Source organism: Erpetoichthys calabaricus, chromosome 16, assembly GCF_900747795.2.
Source record: "Erpetoichthys calabaricus chromosome 16, fErpCal1.3, whole genome shotgun sequence".
NCBI classification, from domain to species: domain Eukaryota; kingdom Metazoa; phylum Chordata; class Cladistia; order Polypteriformes; family Polypteridae; genus Erpetoichthys; species Erpetoichthys calabaricus.
Window position 1 is genome coordinate 97,846,238 of NC_041409.2, and position 23,168 is coordinate 97,869,405.

The 23,168-nt window shown below is 40.8% G+C and overlaps 2 protein-coding genes across 3 annotated transcripts in view; both read right to left on the reverse strand.

Annotated features, from left to right (window-relative positions):
• Positions 1 to 8,844, reverse strand: part of sec23a (Sec23 homolog A, coat complex II component) — a 67,089-nt gene extending 58,245 nt beyond the window's left edge. Inside the window, exons 1-5 of one of the 2 annotated variants that reach the window (XM_051920030.1) lie at positions 8,731 to 8,844; positions 2,765 to 2,979; positions 1,571 to 1,608; positions 855 to 912; positions 669 to 755 (exon numbers count right to left, since the gene is read on the reverse strand). In XM_051920030.1, coding sequence (XP_051775990.1) covers positions 669 to 755; positions 855 to 912; positions 1,571 to 1,608; positions 2,765 to 2,959 — 378 coding nt within the window. In that variant the 5' untranslated portion in view covers positions 2,960 to 2,979; positions 8,731 to 8,844. Of the gene's footprint in view, positions 1 to 668; positions 756 to 854; positions 913 to 1,570; positions 1,609 to 2,734; positions 2,980 to 8,730 lie in introns of both variants that reach the window. The other variant, XM_051920029.1, reaches the window with a different exon arrangement.
• Positions 8,845 to 17,704: 8,860 nt separating this feature from the next.
• Positions 17,705 to 23,168, reverse strand: part of srp54 (signal recognition particle 54) — a 42,380-nt gene continuing 36,916 nt past the window's right edge. Inside the window, exons 15-16 of the mRNA XM_028821301.2 lie at positions 18,905 to 19,000; positions 17,705 to 18,816 (exon numbers count right to left, since the gene is read on the reverse strand). Coding sequence (XP_028677134.1) covers positions 18,725 to 18,816; positions 18,905 to 19,000 — 188 coding nt within the window. The 3' untranslated portion in view covers positions 17,705 to 18,724. The remainder of the gene's footprint in view (positions 18,817 to 18,904; positions 19,001 to 23,168) is intronic.

Below are 23,168 nucleotides of genomic sequence, written 5' to 3' on the forward strand. Positions count from 1 at the left end.
TGCATTTGTTATTCCAACAGATGGTGCATCACAAACATTAACACTGCTTTTACAAATCCCATACCAAATGGCTTATAAGATAGATAGATAGATAGATGGATAGACAGACAGAAAGACGCACTGCATGGCGCACTACAAACTTTAACACCGAGGTCTATGTGGATTAATTAGATTCCAACACATCTTAGACAAGAAGCACAGCTAGCCTACCTTAATGTTTCCAACATTATTGTCACACAACAATACTTAGCCAACTAATTAGTTCCATGGGTGCAAAATTCTTTGTGAAGGAATATTCCATGCCTGAACCTGCCTGCTTAAGAGTTGCTTTTAAAATAACAGCTGATCATCACCGCCCTCACAACTTTCATCATGTTACCACTTAATTTTCATTTGCTTAAGATGAAAAACTAAAGGTCTCTTAATTGTTCATCAAAGCCCTCTGTCCTAGAATTGACGTGGTAACTCTTCTCTTGATTTTCTCTAGCACTGTTATGTTCTCTTACGGTATCAAGACCAAAAACTACACACTGTACGCCAGATGTGCCCTCTCATATGTCTTATACAAGTTAACATCACTCTCTTGATCTACTGGCTACACACGGTAAACATTCTACAAGGTGTCTTTAACTTAATATGTGACATGCAATAAAAAAAAAAAAAATTACCTGTACTACATACTCAATCGTAGAAAACTGTGGCAGAAGCTCTGCAGGCTGATTCATCTCTGAAATTCCAGCATAGGTTGGTGGAAACTAAAGTGACAAGTAAAGAATCTCAAAGTTACAAGGACAACAAAGCAGTAGTATACTGTATACACTTGTTGGTATGTTAAAATGTTACAAAATATTTACCTGATTTCTTTGGTAGCAAAAATTGCAGGCCCAGAGTTTTGCTCTGTAGTCTACTTGGCTAGGGGACAACAAAAAGTATTACTGTGATATAGTAAAACTAATAATAGCATAATAATGTTAGAAAATAATAAAACTAAATAGCAGCACACACATTTTAATAATATTTATATTGGCATTTAGCATCTATTGTAACAGATCATCATGGATTTACTATCAGTTTCATTTGAAACAATAAAATTTTAGTAGAGTAGAACCTTGTCATATGATGGACAGATTTCTAAGACCCACATGTAATGGAAATTCACATCTAGTGAAAGTTAAAGTAATTTAATTTAAAATTTAATGCATACTAGCCGTGTTACCTTTTGAGGACCGAACAGAACAGAATACATTTTAAAATATTTGATATCTCTTGCTCTGTGTGCACCTTCACTGTCTTTCCTCAGAATCCTTGTGTGCCTAAACCTCTCTTGCCCTGGCACTCTCCCTCTCAAGTGCATTCCAGCCTGCATTCTTGGGCGCTCTGTCATTTTTTTTCGAGGCACCTTTCTTGCCTCCTGTCTGCTTTTACATTTCCTGTCTGTGAAGGCAACTCTCAGTGTTACTTGCAACACCTTAACTCCTCCTCATGTGTCTCACACTATCCCCCTTTCAATTGCATCACCAAAGCCAAACAGGTCTGTGGAATCGACAAAACCTTTGACTCCAACTCTGACTATGGGCAGAGTGGTGGCTCTGAGGCGAGGGATCTGCACTGGCAATCGGAAGGTTGCTGGTTTGAATCTTGTAAACGCCAGAAGTGACTCTGCTCTGTTGGGCCCTTGAGCGAGACCCTTAATCTGCAATTGCTTCCTCCTGGTTTTGACATTAATCTGCATCCAGCCCTGCAAGGAGGTCCTCCAATTAACAGAGAAAACTTGGGGGTTGGTGGCAGGATTGGCACACCAGCCACTATAAAATAACCTCAATCTGTTCCAGTGTGAAAGGCTGTAGCAATGCTGTTGTGTCTTACAAACAAAAAAATAAACTTACTAAATTACAAAAAAAAAGACAAAAGCGAAAAATTTTGAAGAGTCCTAATTAAATCTTTATATATGTGAATTTAGAAATTTTAACACGTTACATTACAATTTACATTTAGTCGGAGTCAGTACACTTTTACCAATTCCGACTCCAGGAGCTCCATAATTGCTTTCGACTTCACAACCCAAGCTCCAGCACATTTTTAATATTTGTTTGGCCTTTCGTCCACACTGAAATGGGAGTTTTCTGGCCACTGGATATGTTCTCTGAACTGTGTAAATTCATGTAGCAGCGTGGATGGGAAAAAGAGAGCATTTAGAAAACACAACTGTATGGTCATAGAAAAGAATAACTAAATTGTCATTGTATATGTGAAATCAGAAAGTAACACATTATATTACAGTTTACATTTAGTCAGAGCCGGTACCTTTAACTGATTCCGACTACAGTAACCCAAGAATTGCTTACGACTTCAACTCTATCAGCTCCCTAAAGCCAAACTGACTGACCAGATTGGTGAGCAGAACCAGACACACAACTTAGCATTTTATTAAATAACAGATTGTACATACACATCGTTCGAAACAAATGTATACGTATGTCTTTGTTGGTGCTGTATTATTGCATGTGTCCTCAGAACAGTGACAAGTCACAATTTCTTTGTACTATGTACTGTACTCATATGACAATAAGCTTGAACCTGACACGGCACATACAGCATTTAATGTTCTACAACATGCAAAAATTAAAATACTTTTTTTATTTTCCATTCAAATATTCTCTTTTGAATATTAAGGTATTAGTATAGTGCTCTACTGTTATAGCACAAGAAGAAAACCAGAGAAGATAGCATTGACACCTACCATAATGATTGAGAACAGCACGACAGTTGCTCTGCTGCACAGCACAGGCTCATACTGAATGGGTGGCAAATCGGGACGTTCCTTTAATGGTGTGAAGAGGACAGACACTGGAACCACCATTCTGGTAGCCTCCAAGCGGCTAGATGGCCAGACATTCCAGCTAAATCGAACCCCATCCCGGTCCTCATTCTGCTGAATGAACTCCTGGAAGGTTGCCATATTGTCACCCGTTATTGGGCCTAGGAGGGAAAAAAACTAATTTTAAATCTAAACACAGACACACACATTATTTATATATATATATATATATATATATATATATATATGGCATGGCATTCGTAGTCTGAATCACAATCTGATCGTATAGGTGGTTACCTACCAGGTAACGCTTGTGGTTGGTCAGCAAGTCGGCTAACATCCGCCACGGTGCCCTCTTTCAGTTGCGAGAAGCAGATCATAGAATGGTTGAAATAGTTTACTGTCAAATAATGCAAAGAGTACGCGACACGTGTTTCGCCCTAATTCTGGGCTCATCAGGCGTACACACTCACTGCACCCCCCTTCTCGGGAATCGAACCTCGGGGGGTGCAGTGAGTGTGTACGCCTGATGAGCCCAGAATTAGGGCGAAACACGTGTCGCATACTCTTTGCATTATTTGACAGAAAACTATTTCAACCATATATATATATATATATATATATATATATATATATATATATATATATATATAAAATATACACACACACACACACACACACACACATATAAACACATTATTACTTGCATTTTAAAATGAACTTCAAAAACTGCTTATCCCCAATACAATCTAACCATCTACTTACTGGTCGTGCTGGGTCCAGTTAGGGTGATGGCATCCTCACTCACCCACAAAACTAAACTAAAAAATCTTATGCTGGAGGATCCCTTAAATAACTCAATAACAATCTTATATACAGTATAAAGCAGACTGTAACAATCTTGTGGTCTTGTATGTATGTTATCACCCAGTTGACGCTCGGAACGTTGCCTGCGTGCTACGTAAAAGCAACCGACAATTTTATCATGAAAAAAGTAGTATTATTTGTTTGTCGTTGAATCTTTGTTTTTGTTAATAATATTTTCATCTTGTTATTGTAACAATGATGTAGTGGTAACAGAATTAAATCAACCTAATAATATTAATTTAATGGACTTTTTTTTGTCATCAAGAATTCTGCATGTAAAAACTTAAAAATTAACCTGTCAAAAAACCTTCGCTTTTCCCATCGTTTTTTTACACTACCTTGAATGTATTCCGCGATTATATTTTGATCAGTTCAGGGTATCTATTATATTATATATCAGATAAGTAAGCAATTTTATATCTTCCATACACATCATATATGTATTTTGTGGGTTCAGTTGCTCTCCTTGCAATTTTTGTTTATTCATCAACAGTACAGAGTAATGGGGATTGTGGAAGAGAGGTGAAGAAAAGGGAGTGCAAGCAGGATGGAATGGGTGGAGAAGAGTGTCAGGAGTGATTTGTGACAGACGGGTATCAGCAAGAGTGACAGTGAAGGTCTACAGGACGGTAGTGAGACCAGCTATGTTATATGGGATGGTGACGGTGGCACAGGAGACAGAGCTGGAGGTGGCAGAGTTAAGGATGCTAAGATTTGCATTGGGTGTGACGAGGATGGACAGGATTAGAAATGAGGACATTGGAGGGTCAGCTCAGGTGGGACAGCTTGGGGACAAAGTCAGAGAGGCGAGATTGCGTTGGTTTAGACATGTGCAGAGGAGACATGAGGGGTATAATGAGAGAAGGGTGAAAAGGATAGAGCTGACAGGGAAGGGGAGAAGAGGAAGGTCTAAGAGAAGGTTTATGGATGTGGTGAGAGAGGACATGCAGGTGATGGGTGTGACAGAACAAGATGACGAGGACATGAAAATATGGAAGAAGATGATCCACTGTGGCGACTCCTAATGGGTGCAGCTGAAAGAAGAAGAATGAAACGTCATTTGTTTCGCAGCATCATAGCCAACGTGTTGGTGTTACAATTTTTTTGTAAAAATGTAATAGGAAGTTTTTTGGTTTTTTTAACACATTCATTCATGGACAACTTTATGTGGCATGTTCAAGGGTGGAAAGTCCCAAGAACCTTTATACATTGGCTAAAGATGGAAAAACTAAACACATTGTATATAACAAGGCACTTCAGTGAACAATACAGGCACATTAGTGAGTCTTCATTGTTTGTTCATTTATTTTTGTTTTTAAAGTTGTATTTTTTTTCCATTATATTTTTCACAATTAAATAAAAAAAAAATTTTCCTCCTGGGCAATGGCGGGTATTAGAGCTAGTAACAAATAAAAAGGAGCGACTGCTATCAACGCTTGTGGTTATTAAAAAAAAAAAAAAAAAAAATGATGCACATGAAAAAGCAGCCTAATGATCCAAACCTTTTCAGATTTTATTTATTTGTTGGCTGGATTTTTATTTTCTTTTAAAACTGTGTTTACCTTGCAAGAGAATCTTTCAAATCCTCAGAAAGTGCAAACAGATTGCAAGATCTATATATTAATGTTTCTCCTTTCCTTGATTGTACGTGTAATATTTTTTAGAAGGACCTCTCTTAATAATAATCTATATATATAAAACCAAATACCACGGACTCACTCATCACGAAATCACCCGAACCATGAAGTCTCAGGACTTGAAATTTAGAATGTAGGTTACCCTTGGCCCATAGGTGCTCGCTAAGAAACGGTTTTAAAAATTTCATGGTCCAAGCGCAAAATTTCTTATAGCTTTTTAGACCCGTTTGTATGTCTGTCCGCTTCTCACGAGAGAATTACTTAATGGATTTAGATCGGACTTTTTTCTAGAATTTGCTTGAACATTCCGTTGATTTTGTGACTTCTGTCATCACGCTAAGTATCATAGTACGCTTGCGGTACCGATTTGGCACGAATCCGAGAGATGCTCATCGGGCTGCGGGGCCCTCCTCATTCACACGTCTGCCTCGGGGTGTAACCTTAACTCTGCTTACTTAGCGAACGAGAGAACTACTTAACGGATTTAGATCTTTTTTTTTTCTTCTTTTCTATAATTTGCTTGAACATTCCGGTTGATTTTGCAACTTCTCTCATTGTGCTAAGAATCAGAGTTCGCTTGCAGGAGCGGTACATTCACACTAATCCAAGATAGAGGCTACGGGCCGAGGGGAGGGAGCAGAGTGACGTCAGGAGTGGGGAGCCGGGTGGGACCCTCCTCACTGTCCTGCTTCACTAATACACAGACGAAGGCTAGTAAAATATAAAATCCAACGTACGTCTGTCTGTCTGTCCATTTTTCACGAGAGAACTACCTCACAGATTTAAATTGATTTTGCAACTTCTCTCATCGCACTAAGTATCATAGTTCACTTGTGGTTCCGTTTTACTCGCGCAAATCTGAGAGACACGCAGTGGGCCGAGGCCCTCCTCACTCACGCACCAGCCTCAGGGCGTGTACCTTACCCTCCGCTTAGCTAGCGAACGGGAGAACAACCTAAAAAAAGTTTGGTTCGGGTTTTTTTCTATAATTTGCTTGAACATTCCGGTTGATTCTGCAACTTCTCTCATCGCGCTACGAATCAGAGTTCGCATGCAGGGGAGATATATTCACGCTAATCTGAGACAGAGGCTGTGGACCGAGGGGAGGGGGTAGCATGACGTCAGAAGTGGGGAGCCAGGTGGGACCCTCCTCACTATCCTGGCAGAGCCGCGGGGGACGGCTAGTAATAATAACAAAAACACTTTCTTTGTTTATTAGGCAGAGGACCCGCAGCCCTGCTCAGGATAAAGAAGGGGGTTAAGTTTGCTTAATTTATTGACAGAAAATCTGAATTCCTCCATTAAACTAAATGCTTATATCTGAATAAAGATGTGCACTTTCAAAGGAAGTTCAAGGGCTGTGTACCCCCAACATAGTCTAACCATTTTACTTACTGGACCCTCATTGTGTCTCTTCACTCACCCACAAAACTCATAACTGGGAGGGCTCCTCAAATAACGGAATAACAGCAAAAAAAAAATAAAAAAAAAGAAGTGAGCAATATCAACACGCGTGAATATTTAAAAAAAAAAAAAAAGTGCATATTAAAAAGCAGCCTTATGATCCAAACCTTTTCAGATTTTATTTATTTATTGGCTGGATTTCATCCTCAGATAACGAAACTAGACTGCAAAAAAACTAATATATTGATGCTTGCCCCTTTCATGATTGGATGTGTAATCATATTTTTATAAAAGCATATCTTAATAAAGTAGGGCGGCACGGTGGTGCAGTGGTAGCGCTGCTGCCTCGCAGTTAGGAGACCTGAGGTTCGCTTCCCGGGTCCTCCATGTGTGGAGTTTGCATGTTCTCCCCATGTCTGCGTGAGTTTCCTCCCACAGTCCAAAGACATGCAGGTTAGGTGGATTGGTGATTCTAAATTGGCCCTATTATGTGTGCTTGGTGTGTGGGTGTGTTTGTGTGTGTCCTGCGGTGGGTTGGCACCCTGCCCGGGATTGGTTCCTGCCTTGTGCCCTGTGTTGGCTGGGATTGGCTCCGGCAGACCCCCCGTGACCCTGTGTTCAGATTCAGCGGGTTGGAAAATGGATGGATGGATATCTTAAAAAAAAAAATCCTAGTTTATTTAGCAGAAGACCCTCTAACCCTGTTCAGGTCAAAGTAGGTTTGGAAGATGGAATGGATTAAGTAGACGATTTATTCTGTATAGCACAGGAAATACACATGAAGATTATTAATACACACCTGTAAAGAGTTTCTAAACTTAAAATTTGGAATGGATTACAATGTTTGAAATCTTGCACTTCATGTTTAACTTTCATAGCTCCTCTGCTATTAGGCCACAAAACAATTCAAGCAGTTTTTTTTTTATTGTATTACATAGATAGATAGACTTTGCTGAAGAAGATTACATTTTTGATCTTTATCCTGCAAGTTTACAGTTTGCTGAAATTACTGAAAGAAAATCAGAATTCCTCCATTACACTAAATGCTTATTTCTGAATAACGACGTGCACTTTCAAAGGAAGTTCAAGGGCAGCGTACCCCCAATACAGTACAGCCTAACCATCTTCCTTACTGGACCCACGTTGTGCCTCTTAACTCACCCACAAAAACCATAAACTGGGAGGGCTCCTTAAATAACGGAATTACAGCAAAAACAAAAGCGCAGCGATCGCAATCAACTCTCCTGAATATTTAAAAAATGACTCACGTCAAAAAGCAGCCTTATGATCCAAAACTTTCCACATTTTATTGATTGTTGGACGGCACATTATTTTGTTTTAAGCACAAGGTTCCAGGGAGGTCGCAGTTCCATCAGAACGACCTGGCCAAGTCCTATCGCTTCATTTTGTTTCCACTATTTTTATAGCGGTTCGCATCCCGGGTACTTCACCGTTTACTTCTACGAGATTTATCCGCTAAAAAGGCTCTACATGTAAGTCCTGAATTAAAAAGAATCACCGCTCTGCTAAATTACACAGCGGTAAGCACTAAAAATAAGAATACTGCTGGGCTTCAGTCGCTATAGCGGCATCCCCGGCGTGTAGTGCGCCGCTTGGACTCTGAACGCTTCCACGCCAACGTTGCACCCGGCAGGCGACTCGACTGCCACGTTTGTCGTGCACTGAAGAAGCCAAAGCACCAAGGCAGACACGCGACAAGAAAAATCCAAACTACAAACAATCACCGAGCATTCACAACAGCTACGAGTGAACACCGCGACCGCTCGCCTGTCACCAGCCCTGCAAACTCCAATGTAACACCTACAGATTCTCGGTATGTACCGGGCCCCCGCGCCTCGCCCACAACAGGAGACCCCCCCCCCGCCCAAGGACCCTCAACTCCTCGTACACCCCAGTCCTCCTTACTGTCATCAGCGTCCTTCCCTTTCACTTCGAAAACAAACGTGCACCTTTTAGTAGTATTTAAACAAATATTTGACATACCAACAGTATTACTACTCCCTCTCAGACGCCACCGCGACACTCGTCCGCCTGCGCTCTGGGGCCCGTCCAAACAGACTACCGCCCCTTCGCGTGACGTCACAACACAATGGCCGCCCACGAGCGCTGCCACGTCAAGAGTAAGCGCGACACAGTCATGCGCTGCGCGCGCCTGGCACTAGCGGGAGCGGCGCGCGCATCTAGTGGTCGAGCTTCCCATTTAAACTGCGCTTTATTACAATTTCCAATACTCGGAAACTGTAACTAGATTGTAAAATCAATACATTGATGATTGCTCTATTCTTGTTTGGACGTGGAATTATTTTTGTAAGAACTCCTCATACTAAAAAAAAAAACCCCAAACATTCCAAGTTCAGAAAGCCGAAGACCCGCGCGACCCTGCTCAGAATAAAGCGGTTTGGAAGATGGATGGAAAGATTGAGCAGAAGATGTAATCTCAATAATCATGCGAAACATGAGCAGGCTAGTATTAGAAAAATATATATTTCTTTTCCCATGCCTCCTAAAGCGAAGGGAACGCACTTTACGATTATGAATAATAGAAACATTTGTAAAGAATTTCCAACATTAAAATTTGGGATGGATGATAATATCTGCACGTTCTGTTTAAAAGTGATTGAAACTTCAGAACGTTTATTTTTTCTTTATTTTTTTCTACATTTTGGATTAACATGTGCAAATGGTTGTTTTTTAAATGCAAAGATCCTCAGATTTACTTTTAAAAATGGTGTGCAGTATTATCATTTTAGGTAAATATTTTATCCATAAATGTAATTTTTTAATCTCGTACTTCATTGGTGGCTTTCAGGTTGGAATTAGACCTGCTAATTAAATCTTTAATCTCTTTTAAATAGTACATAAATAAAAAAAAATCTTTATACACGGTTAAATATGTTATAATGTTAACACAACCCTTATACTCCACGTTTTCTAATTACACTGTAATGCTGTTCATTTTTTGTAATTGATTTAATGCCGATTTAATACAAGCAACGTGTATTGGAAAAGAAAAAAAAACGTGCATTTGCCTTTGTGTATTGTAAATTAAAAACATTCTGAATACAAGTATTTTAAAAAGTTGTATTTGTTCTTTAATGCAGAAAAAAATATACATTAAAAAACAGAGCGAGATTCGTGTCCTTCCTTTTCTTATTTATTTATTTATTTAAATCAAGCGGTTTTTAAAGCGTCTGCGCCGATTCGCTTTCTTAACGAATGGCGGACGCCACGCTCTCAGAATTTCTCAATTTCCATAAAGTCCGAAGTGAAAGGTGGAATTAAGATTTCTAGGACTTTGAATGGGCTGCTGGTGGTCCATGCAGGGCTGTTTCTGGGCATAGGCGGTCTAGACAAGCGCCCTCTAGTGGTCAGAGCGCATTACTGCAGCCCCTTGTGGAGATTCCATCCATCCATTTTCCAACCCGCTGAATCCGAACACAGGGTCACGGGGGTCTGCTGGAGCCAATCCCAGCCAACACAGGGCACAAGGCAGGAACCAATCCCGGGCAGGGTGCCAACCCTATTTTTATTTTGCTTAGAAAAATTTGTCCGGACAAGACTGGAGCACAAAGCAATGCTTATGTTGTGCGTCTCAGCGGCTCCTGCACTGTCTGCAATCAGCACAGCACAATCAGTGGCACAAAAAGGGCCCTGGGCAACGCGACAATACAGACCTACGAACACTCGGACTCAATGCGAATGACCGATTATATTCTTTCATATTATTTTCGCATATTAGCGACGGCTGACGACCTACACAGTCCAACAATAAAACGCACATCAACATAGTGAGAAGTCAAGTAAAATGACACCTTTTATTGGCTAACTAAAAAGATTACAATATGCAGGCTTTCGAGGCAACTCAGGCCCCTTCTTCAGGCGAGATGTAATAAAAGGTGTAATGTAATGAATGTAATCAAAGGGGTCATTTTGCTTGACTTCTCACTACAATCAGAATGGCTAACACGATACAACGCCCTACTACTACGAGCATCAACAATAAAGACGATGCCAAAAATAGCAGTCCTCCAACAGTGGCATAGAAGAGTCGGACATGGCAAAGTAAATTGAAACGGCCGTTTTTTGACTTTTGCGTCGCATGTTGCTGCAGTTATCTCCCAAAAGTCTCCAGAGCTCATGTGGCATCATTTGCATGACACTTTAAGAAGGTAATTTATGTTCCACTCAAGTATCTGTGCTTCGGATAAAACTAAAAGACTTACCATGCGCTTCTTAGTATTTTCATTCTTAGTCTTCTAACTTACTTTCCAGTTTACGATTCTGATTCTTGTCTTGTGTTGTGTTTCTGGCTTGGTTTTGACCCTGGCGTGTACTCCGTTTTTGTCTTGTTTCATTTTCTGCTCCCGAAATAAGAATCATCCAGCTTCTGCAGAAGAGTTACATGCTGTTTGGTATGGGATTTGTTAAAATCAGTTTTAATGAGTGTGAAGGGCCCTCTGTTGGAATGACAAATGCAATGCATTCTATTACTGTAATTGTGATGTGCCCTCTGTTGGAATGATAGAAACATAGCAACTGGACAAACAGTTATCCTTTTACTAAGATAAATATATACATGAGATATGACATATATATATATATATATATATATATATATATATATATATATAGTACATACACACATACATATACACACAGAGAAGAGAGAGAATTACACATGGCCTTGGCTGGGCCATTCAAGGACACTCTGAGACTTGTCCCAATGCCACTCCAGCATTGTCTTGGCTATTTGCTTCAGGTCATTGACCTGTCACCCCAGTTTGAGGTGGTCTACACTCGGAGCAATTGTTCTTCAAGGACCTCTCTGGATTTGGCTGCATCCAATCCGGAGCAGTCTCTCTGTCCCCATGGCATGAAGTTGCCACCACCATGCTTCACTGTAGGAATGGCATGAGGCAGGTGATGAGCAGTGCCTGGTCCTCACCAGGGGGCCTCATGTATAACGCCGTGTGTAGAATTCACACTAAAACTTGGCGTACGCACAAAGAAATCCAGATGCATCAATCTGTGCGTACTCCAAGTTTCACGTTATAAATCATCGTCCTGCTAGAGGATCCAACGATTGCCCCCCATTTTAGTTTCTAAGCAGAGATAAACAGATTTAAATTTCAAATCTACTGCTATTTCATTGAGTCCATGATGCCAAATACCCTAACAAGGGCCTCAGGTTAAAACAGAGCTGCAAAACATCACAGAACCTCCACCATACTTGAGCGTGGGGATCGGGGTCTTTACCGTACAGCCGTCCTGGAGTGTTTATTGCCATGAAGCTCATGTTGTTGTTTTGTCTGACCACAGAACTTGGTAGCGTTTAACAAACTCCTGGTTAAATGACAGGACAGGCTCTTTCTGCTGGCATGCCTTCCAAATTATCTGTTGGCATGGAGGTGGCATCTGGTGAACATTTTGTTCATAATAATTTCTAAAGGTGCCAACAATCATGGCACATGCTGTTTTGTTAAAATGAAAGAAATACTTCTTGATGAGGGATCATTTTTTTCTCAGAATAAATTGACTTCAATTAAGAGATGGACTTGTCAGATTTTTCAGTGATAGATTAAGGGAATTCATCAAAAGGGGATTTTTATTTACAAATCTTTTTACTCCTCCTTACCAGGGGTGCCAACAGATTAGATTAGGATGGATGGATAGATAGATAATGAAAGACACTAAAAAAAACGGACAGCAGAGATATGAAGGCACAAAATAACAGATACACAGACAGCTGAGAAAGGCACTATATAAGATACATAAACAGACAGACATGAAAGGCACTATATAATAGTCGGATATGAAAGGCACTATATAATAGAGAGACAGCTATGAAAGGCACTACATAATAGTTGGATATGAAAGGCACTATATAATAGTCAGATATGAAAGGCACTATATAACAGACAGCTATGAAAGGTGCTATATAATAGTCAGATATGAAAGGCACTATATAATAGAAAGACAGATATGAAAGGCACTATATAGTAGACAGAGCTATGAAAGGCACTATATAATAGACAGCTATGAAAGGCCCTGTATAATAGACAGCTATAAAAGGCACTATATAATAGAGACAGCTATGAAAGGCATTATATAATAGTCGGATATGAAAGGCACTATATAGTAGACAGACAGCTGTAAAAGGCACTATATAATAATCAGATATGAAAGGCACTATATAATAGATACATAAACCAATAAACACTAAACAATTGATTGACACACAGACAGATATGAAGGCACTACAGGTACATCTCAATAAATTAGAATATCATCCAAAAGGTAATTTATTTCAGTAATTCAATTCAGAAAGTGATACTCCTATCTTCTTCTATAATACGCTACCGTGGCTGTTTGTTTGTCTGTCCAGGATTTTAAATCACCTGTAGCTCGCAAACTGTTTCACCTATTGACTTGAAATTTGGTACACATATACTACGTGACATCTACTATCCGCTTTCGGGGTGATGATTTTATTACTCTTTTTATTTTTATTTTATTGTAGAATCAACTCTCGGCAGCGCGCAGCAGGGTGGCCATGCGGCGCATGCGTACGGGCGCCGTTCTCATTCCCTACCACTTTCGCTAATCATTCTTGAAGCAGATTGAAGACTTAAGTGCCAGATTAAGTGAAAAATTAAAGAAAACGTACTAAGTAATTGCAACACAAAACTAACTTAATCAGTTTTAACACAAAAAGATGCCAACAAAACAAGAAGCAGCGGGCCGCTAGGGTGGAGTAAAGAAGATCTGCTCAGGAAGCAACAAGCACATCAACCTCTGAGCAAACGGTATCTCCATAAAGCTCGTCAGCAGAGGGAAGCATGAAGTGCTCCAAAATGTCCTGGTAGACGGTGGCACCAACTTTGGACTTGATAAAACACAGTGGACTAACACCAGCAGATGACATGGCTCCCTAAATCATCACTGACTGTGGAAACTTGAAACTTCACACTGGACCTCAAGCAACTTGGATTCTGTGTCTCTCTTCACTCTTCCTCCAGACTCTCTGGACCTTGATTTCCAAATGAAATGGACAATTGACTGTCATCTGAAAAGAGGATTTTGGGCCACTGAGCGACAGTCCAGTCCATTTTCTCCTTAGCCCAGGTAAGACGCTTCTGACGTTGTCTCTGGTTCAGATGTGGCTTGACACAAGAAATGCTGTGACAGTTGTAGCCCACGTCCCGGATACACATGTCTGTGTGTGGTGGCTCTTGAAGCACCGACTCCAGCCGCAGTCCACTCCTTGAGAACCTCCCCCAAATTCTTGAATGGGCTGTGCTTCACAATCCTCTCAACGCTGTGCTTATCCCTGTTGCTTGTGCACCTTTTCTGCCCCTCGACTTTCCATTAATCTGCTTGGATAAAACACTCTGAACAGCCAGCATCTTTAGCAGTGACCTTTGGTGGCTTAGCCTCCTTGTGGATGGAGGGTGTAATGACAGACTTCTGGACAACTAACTGTCAAGTCAGCAGTCTTCCTCATGGATTGTGTGGCCTACTGAACCAGACTGAGACACCATTTAAAGGCTCAGGACACCTCTGCACTTGTTTTGGGTTAATTAGCTGAATGGAGTGGGACACCACGAGTCTACAATATTGAACTTTTTCACAATATTCTAATTTTCTGAGATACTGAATTTTGGCTTTGCATTACCTATAAGCCATAATCAGCAAAATGAAAAGAAAAAAACGCTTGAAATATATCACTCTGTGCGTAATCTACTATATTATATATATATAGATTATATATAAAGTCCTAAGTCTAAAAGTGCAACGATTTTATGTCACATTTTTTGTCACACTTTAAATCGGGCTTATTTGAAACCTACCTATATACAGTATATGTTTGGTATCATTCTTATCAGAATTTATCAAACTTTAATGTGATGTTGTTAGATTTTCAGATTCTTTTTCCATTTTTAAATTATAAACTAAAAAATATCAAAAACTCACATCCCGCGAGTCGAGACTTTGTGCCAAGAGATTTAACCAGGCCCAGGGTGGGAAATAAAAGACAAAGAGTAGATGACAAAGACATCTGCTGTACAGGCGTTTAAATGTTCGAAGCGCCGTGTGAGATGAAGATCACAAGCCAGCAGTTAATCGAGCAAAGAGGAGGTAAAATAATAAAAAAAAAATTTTTGTTTCCCATTGTGTCAGCGTTTTGGTGTCGGAGGGGCAACCACATCTCTTTGGTGTGCATTCAGCCCTCCTCTTCACAATGCGAGCGGCAGAGACGTGAAGTGGCTGGCACATAGAGCAGGTCAGGGGGGTTGGCGAGCGAAGTAAGCAGGGGGTAAGCCCTCTAATGAATCTATATTAATACACGAGTTCAGTAATTTAAATTGAGTTATTGAAGTAAATGAACTTTTCAATGATTTTAGAAATTATTGAGATGCACCTGTTTATAGGCGACAGATCTTAAGTGATGGACCAGTAGGGAAAGTCATTATATAGACCAATAGATAGAGATATGGAAAGGCACTATATAGATAAATAGGTAGGTACAGTGGGTATAGAAAAGAACCCCCCCCCTTCGAAATATTCCCATTTTTTTGCTTTACAGCCTTAAATGAAAACACACAAACTAATATTTTTTCGAGCTTTACTTACTCAATGCAATCTATAACATCCAAGTGAAAGATATCACAGCTACAGTTCAGAAAAATTATAAAAAATCAAAAACAAGACCTACTGAGATTAATAAAGGATCACCCCCCCCCCCCAATGTCAATGTCATTTTGTTGACCCCCCTTTTGCTTTAATGACAGCCTTGAGTCTGTTGATTCTTCTCTATCAGCTTTGCACACCTAGATATTTGCCCCCCACTCTTCTTTACAGAACTGTTCCAGTTCGCTCACATTGGATGGTGAGTGTTGGTGGTCTGCTATCTTCAGATCTTTCCACAGATTTTCAGTGTGATTTAGGTCTGGGCTCTGACTGGCCACACAAGGACATTCACTTTTTTCTCCTTCAGCCACTTTGTGGTCCATTTTGCTGTGTGCTTCGGGTTGTTGTCACGTTGAAAGGTGAACATTCTGCCCATCTTCAACTTTCTGGCAGAGGGTAGCAGGTTTTCCTCCAGAAGTTGACGGTATTTTGCCTCATCCATTTTTCCTTCTACCCTAACGAGAGCCCCAGGCCCCCCACAACAGGATGTTGCCCCCTCCATGCTTTACTGTAGGTATGGTGAGTTGTGGGTTAACCCTAACCTTAATAGTTTGATTTTGGGCTCATCTGACCATAAGACCTTTTTCCACTTGGCATCAGAATCTTCAAGGTGCATTCTGGAAAAACTCAAACGAGCCTTAATGTGGCCTTTCTTAAGAAGTGTGACCCTCCTGAACAAGCCACAATGGTAGAGCGCTTGTCAAATTGTTGTCACATGCACACAATGGCCACTCTTTGCCATCAAATCCTGGAACTCCTTCAAAGTGGCCATTGGCCTCTTGGTAGCCTCTCTGACCAGTTTCCTCTTTGCTCTTCCATCCAGTTTGGAGGGTCCTAGTAGTACCAAACACTTCTTTATGATGGACTTTACTGGGCTCCTTGGGATTGATAAAGCCTTTGAGATGTTTGTGTCTCCATCTCCTGTCTTATGTCTGTCCACAACTCTATCCCTTTTGAAAGTGGCCTGCCACCCATAGTCAGTGGCACTACCAAGGAAGGGAATGAATGCTCCAGGAACAGCTCCACTAACCACACGGATTACAACTGATCACAGGTGGGAGGAAGCCAATAACCACAATGGAAATGGTGGGCACTGACACCCGATTGAGTTTAGGAGGGGGTCCTTTATTAATCTCAGGATTTCTTGTTTTTGATTTTTTACAATTTTTCTGAACTGTAGCTGTGATTTCTTTCACTTGGATGTTAGAGACTGCATTGAGTAAGTAAAGCTGGAAAGAAATATGAGTTTGTGTGTTCACATTTAACTCTTTCAAGGCTGATGTCGACTTTTGTCAAAAGGAGCAGCCGACGATAATCTGTAATCAACTGTAAACTGTGACAAAACCAAACGCTATGTTTTAGTTAGACTCTCGTTGGTAGAAGGAAAGTTAGCTTCATTGGTTTTGACCACCTGCGCTCCCATAGGTTGCAAGGCACAGACAATGGCAAAAATGGCACTGACATCTGGCAAGAGATCATAGCAAATGCATAAAGCAAAATACTCCCTGGACGAAGATTGCCGGTTCTCTCTGAATTGGACTGAGACTTGTCGGACTCTGATTTTGATACAAGCGATCGAAAACGAATATGAATATGCTAATCGTGGTGCTGAACAGGTTCACGTGGCCGACACAGCCTATGGCACTGTTCACCTGGGAGGACTGCCACTTAACAATGAAAAGAGGTAGAAACCAGATTGCAATCCACTGTGACCGTGACTGCTGCTGTTGCCCCGTGCAGCCATGTGAACACAGCCTGGCAGCTTGCCTGCCGCACATTCTTGGCAAACTGGCAGCCACAGCATGCAGCAACAGACGTTTTATATTGATTTCTGTCTGAAACCATTGTGTTTCAGAAAATTATGTTTTTTGGAAAGAATATTCAGCCCTCAAAGCGTTAAGGCTGTAAAGCAAAAAAAAAAATGGGGATATTTCGGGGGGGGGGAGATTCTTTTCCATACCCACTGTACATAGAGAAAGGTGCTATATACTCGATAAGCTAGCTTGTGAAGGGCACTATATAGGAGACAGACAGACAGACATAAAGAAAAGAATTTCCTTCACAAGCGACACCTACCTGGCTGGCACCCTCAGCCTTTCCTTACACGTACTTACCTGGCTTCCCACAGGACACATTTCATTCCCCCTTATCAGGGCGCCATTATGATCAGCACTTGCAAGTAAGAACTTCCCTGTCCTCTGCACAAGTGAAAACAATGAGAATAAACCCACAACATGCTTTAAATAATGTAACTTTAAGCCTTAAACAAGAATCTACAAAACCACTTTATTGAACATTTTGAACACCATGATGTGAAGGGTCTCGTGTTTTTCTCTCTTGGTCAAAGGTCAAGTTCCTAAGATGAAGTATTTACCTTTAAATTTCATCACCGGTAAATAATTCACATTATAAACATTTTTTCCAGTAAATCAAGGCTAGTGAGCTCAATAAATATATTGCTTCCTATATTTACCGGAGACCACCATGAAAAAGCTGTCCATATGGAAAAGGCGTGTAAGGCTGACAGCGGAGACCCTCGGGTCAGAGCGGACATGGGGCTCCTTCTTCTAACTCCGTGTGACTACAGTCTGCTCATGATTACCTTTATATACTTTGACATATTAATAAGAACGCTACGGCCATTTGAGTGCACACAAAAGGAAAATACGGGAAAAAAAAATTACAAAAATGATCCAAATTAGAGGCCGGCCATACAGCAAACTTTATAATTATTAAATAATTTCTTAAGCTTAAACAAATAGAAGAAGGTTCACTTTTACGATTACATTTTTCAAAAAGAGGTTCTTCTAAAAGTAATTTACAGTGATGCACAGCAGTCACAGGCGACTAGCGATTTGTGTTTTACCTTCCAACCTGATGAAGTCCGAGAATTAAAATAAGGAAGATGTCCTCAGGTGAGCAATGACCCAGGATTTCCTTTTGTGAATGGGAATCACTTTGAGAAGTTGAGACAAAACGCGGCTGAGAGACGCGCTTGTTCCGTCACGGCGGGGCTTTCTCCTTCTCTAAAAATCACAAAACAGGACTTTTCTTATTTGTTTTTTTCTGGAGCTGACCAAAAATAAGTGGGCGTCTTTCCATTTGGGTACTTTTGTCCTGGTTTGAGAATGGTGGTAGGTCGCTTCTTTGTGGAAGGGCTAGAGAGGAATTCTATGTAAACCCGTGATTTTTTAGAACAGAGCTCTAAAAAAATAACAGGCTTTTTCCCATTTTACCAAAAAAGAAAAATAAAAGCATAGTCTTTTATCCCCCCCAAAGGCTTTCTTCACATGTTGTTGAATCCCATCATTCCTTTCATGTTGCCAGCAGCTCCTTGCTGAAACTGTCTCATCATTGACTGAAGGCCGGCCATGCCACCTGAAGCGTAAAACACAAGAAGGCTGATTAACTACTCTGTATGTGCGCCTGATGGGATGAAGATTCTCCCTTTTCTCTTCAAACCTACCCATGTGATGAAGAACGCGGGGGTCCATCATTTTGGCCATCTGTTGATTTAATTTTGCCATTTGTGATGGATTTACATTCTTGGACATATCACCTCCTGGTAAGACACAAATAAATTAAATGTGTTAATGTCATCAATAATTTATTAATTTCACAAAGTACAGAACATCTATTCTCAAATCCACTTTGGGACCCATTCACACCAGAACGTTCCTAAGCCGCATGTAAAGTTATTTTACATTATTTTCAATAACAATGTTTACAAACCCAGAATTCTTTCCTGACTAACATTTTAACTCTTTCAAGGTTGACGTTGACTTTTGTCAAAAGGAGGAGTTGACGATAGTAATCAACTGTCAACTGTGACAAAAACCAACCGTTATGTTTTAGTTGGAGTCTTGTTGATAGAAAGAAAGTTAGCTTTGTTGGTTCTGACCCAAGATTTCCTGCACTCCCATGAGTAGCAAGGCACAAATAACTGCAAAACTGGCCCTGACACCTGGCGAGAGATCCAAGTGGATTTGTAAAGTAGAACACTCCGGGGACGACGTTTTGCCTGTCAGTCTCTGATTTTGATACAAGCGATCGAAGACGATTGTGAGGTTCTGGCTTCAGCTGATTGGTCCCCAGCTATTCGTGGTGCTGATCAGGTTCAAGTAGCTGACACACCCATGGCACTGTTCGCCCTGAGAGGACTGCCACTTAACAATGACAAGGGGTAGAACCCAGATTGCAATGTACTGCGACAGTGACCGCTGCTGCTGCCCCAGCCATGCAAAGACAGCCTGGCAGCAAGCCTGCCGCACATTCTTGGCAAACTGGCAGCCACAGCATGCAACAACGGACGCTTTATGTTGATGTCCGTGTGACGCCATTGCTTTTCAGAAATGTAGGTTTTTTGGAAAAAATATTCAGCCCTCAAAGAGTTAACAAACAACGCACCAGTTGGGTCACTTTAGTTACACGGGTGTCAAATTCCAGGCCTGGAGGGCTACAGGTTTTCATTCTAACAATTGACCAGTTTTCACTGCTAATTATCTCCTTTACCCTTCATTTGAATAGCCCTGTTTTTAAGGATGCAGTCCTCTCAATTGATTCTTTTCTTCATTAAATGGCAGCCAAACAGAAATGAGATGTGAAACAAGGCAACAGATGACCAGCTAAATTGGGGCTTCAAACTCCAACCAATTTCACTCCAACCAGTTCCTTAATGAGAAGCTGATTCTTGCTGTTAATTAAACTCGTTATTTAACTCCATGGCTTGCTGCTGCTCTCATTCTGCCACAGCAGACATTCACCAAACTGTTGATTTTCTGTTTCTGATTATTGACCTGGGAGATCAACCTTACCGAGACCATCACCTTTCTTTATGTTAAGATAATGTGGTTAGCTGGTCACCTGTTTGCTCGTTTTGTGTCGCATTATTGTTTGGCTGCTAATTAAGGAAAAAGAAAGAACTAAGGGGTCTGAGCGGAGTTAATTAAACCTAAGGCAAAAGAAGTTAATTAGCAGCAAGAACAGGTCACTAATTAAGAAGGTGGGTAGAATGAAAACCTGCAACCACTACGGCCCTCCGGGACCGGAGTTCGACACCCCTGCTCTAGTAGCTGCGTGCAGCGGTAGGTGAAGATTTTAAAGAGTCATTCTTGAATTTTTATTTATTAGACAGGAGTCCCTGTGGACTGTGATGTTTGCCGATGACATTGTGATCTGTAGCGAGAGTAGGGAGCAGGTTGAGGAGACCCTGGAGAGGTGGAGATATGCTCTAGAGGGGAGAGGAATGAAGGTCAGTAGGAACAAGACAGAATACATGTGTGTAAATGAGAGGGAGGTCAGTGGAATGGTGAGGATGCAGGGAGTAGAGTTGGCGAAGATGGATGAGTTTAAATACTTGGGATCAACAGTATAGAGTAATGGGAATTGTGGAAGAGAAGTGAAAAAGAGTGTCAGGAGTGATTTGTGACAGACGAGTATCAGCAAGAGTGAAAGGGAAGATGTACAGGACGGTAGTGAGACCAGCTATGTTATATGGGCTGGAGACGGTGGCACTGACCAGAAAGCAGGAGACAGAGCTGGAGGTGGCAGAGTTAAAGATGCTAAGATTTGCACTGGGCGTGACAAGGATGGACAGGATTAGAAATGAGGACATTAGAGGGTCAGCTCAGGTTGGACGGTTGGGAGACAAAGTCAGAGAGGCGAGATTGTGTTTGTTTGGACATGTGCAGAGGAGAGATGCTGGGTATATTGAGAGAAGGATGCTAAGGATAGAGCTGCCAGGGAAGATGAAAAGAGGAAGGCCTAAGAGAAGGTTTATGGATGTGGTGAGAGAGGACATGCAGGTGATGGGTGTAACAGAGCAAGATGACGAGGACAGAAAGATATGGAAGAAGATGATCCGCTGTGGCAACCCCTAACGGGAGCAGCTGAAAGAGGAAGAAGATTCTTGAATTTTTATTTATTTTTAAATCACTACAGCGAAAAGACAATTTCCCTTAGTCAATTAATAAAGTATACCAAATCAAATGAAAACATATATCAATGTTATGATGATAATGGCAGTGATCGAGATAGTGACAGTCAATTGGATGATGTGGAACCTGTAAGCTCTGGTGCTGATGCAGATTGCTGCCCCAAAGACATTTCTTCATCACAAGACATCGGACTCATCACGACTGTCAGGACAGCACAACATGGACATTCTGCTGACCATTGAGCACAAACCATCACCAATTAGCAAATGTGTTGTGTGCAACAAGTGTTTCAGCAGCAAGCAGTTTAGAAAATTCCTGCATGAGGCAGTTTGAGTCTTTACAAGCAATGAACGTGGGTGGTGCAATGGTAGTGCTGCCGCCCCGCATTAGGGAGATCATAGGTTCACGTCCCGCATCCTCACTGTGCAAAACACTGTAAAGAGTTCTTTCTTTGTTACTTGATTGTTTACCTCTTTTGTAAGTCACTTTGGATAAAGCATCTGGTAAGCAAAATGTATGTAAATGTAACAAAAAATATATAGAGCAGTAACATAATACACATTAAACAGGAGGTTTCACACGTGTATGTTTGGTATGTGTTTGTCTGCATCTGGGTTGTCGTGTTTAGTTTTCTTTTTTAATTTACCATATATACTCGCATATGAGTCAGGTCTTGAAACACAAAAAATCAATCATAAAAATCAGACACGACTTATACGCCCGTTCAAAAATGCGACACTTATTTATTTTTTATATCTTCTTTCCTCCTCCAATCTCGCACCAGTTTCTCAGACGCATCGAATTTTGTTACAGCAGCGCCGTTACCAATTTTTTCCACCACTTTAACGACATTTAATTTAAAACCAGCTTCATCTTTCCTTTTAATCGAACACTACATCATAGATAAGGGATGATCTTAAGATAAAGGTGTATGAGGGTGTGAGATACAAAAAAAAACGCAAAACAATGCAAACGTCACTTCGGAATAGTTCCGGTATTACCGTGTGGTGACGTAGGCACAATACATAGAAAAAAAAAAAGGCTGTGTGCTCCATGGTGACTCTCTCAGGTAGGCATATCAAAATCTCTTGGACCAATAGCGCAAGTTTTCCACATTCGACTTATACGACCGACATTATAAAATACTGGAAATTATACGATAAAATCAAGTCCTGACTTATACACGGGAGAACTTAAATGCGAGTATGCACGGTAAATACAAAATGAATGGGACAGCAAACTAGTGAACTTGGACTTCTGAGGCCACCGTAGGAAGGCAACACAGGAAGCAGTATTTAAAAACTTAGGAAGGTGTACCTGGTAGGGGAAAGTCCACAGTTATTTGTTTGGAGATGAATGTTAAATATAAAAAAAAAAAAAAAAAAAGACAACCCCACAGGAAGAGAGGAAAACAACCAAAGACATTGGACTGAGGAGTGTTGTGGACAAATACAGTGGAAGAGTATTGTAAGGACCAAGAATGTAGTAGAAATGAGACTTTTATTTAGATATGCTATTTGGGCATGTAAGCTAATGAAACAATCAGATAATGGGTGTGTAAGCCAATGAACCGATCAAAGTAAATGTCAGGTGATGTGTATGCAGGAATTCAGCACCGATATATAAATTCAATTGTTTATACATATAGACCTCTGCTCTTATTCTTTGACCATCTGCTGACACCTCGGCTTAGTAGATTGCTGTACAGAGTGCTCCGTCTTCATGAAGAGATCATTAAAGACACAATGGACAAGCTTCCTCCTGCCTGGTTCTTTGGTTTGATTAACTATTTAA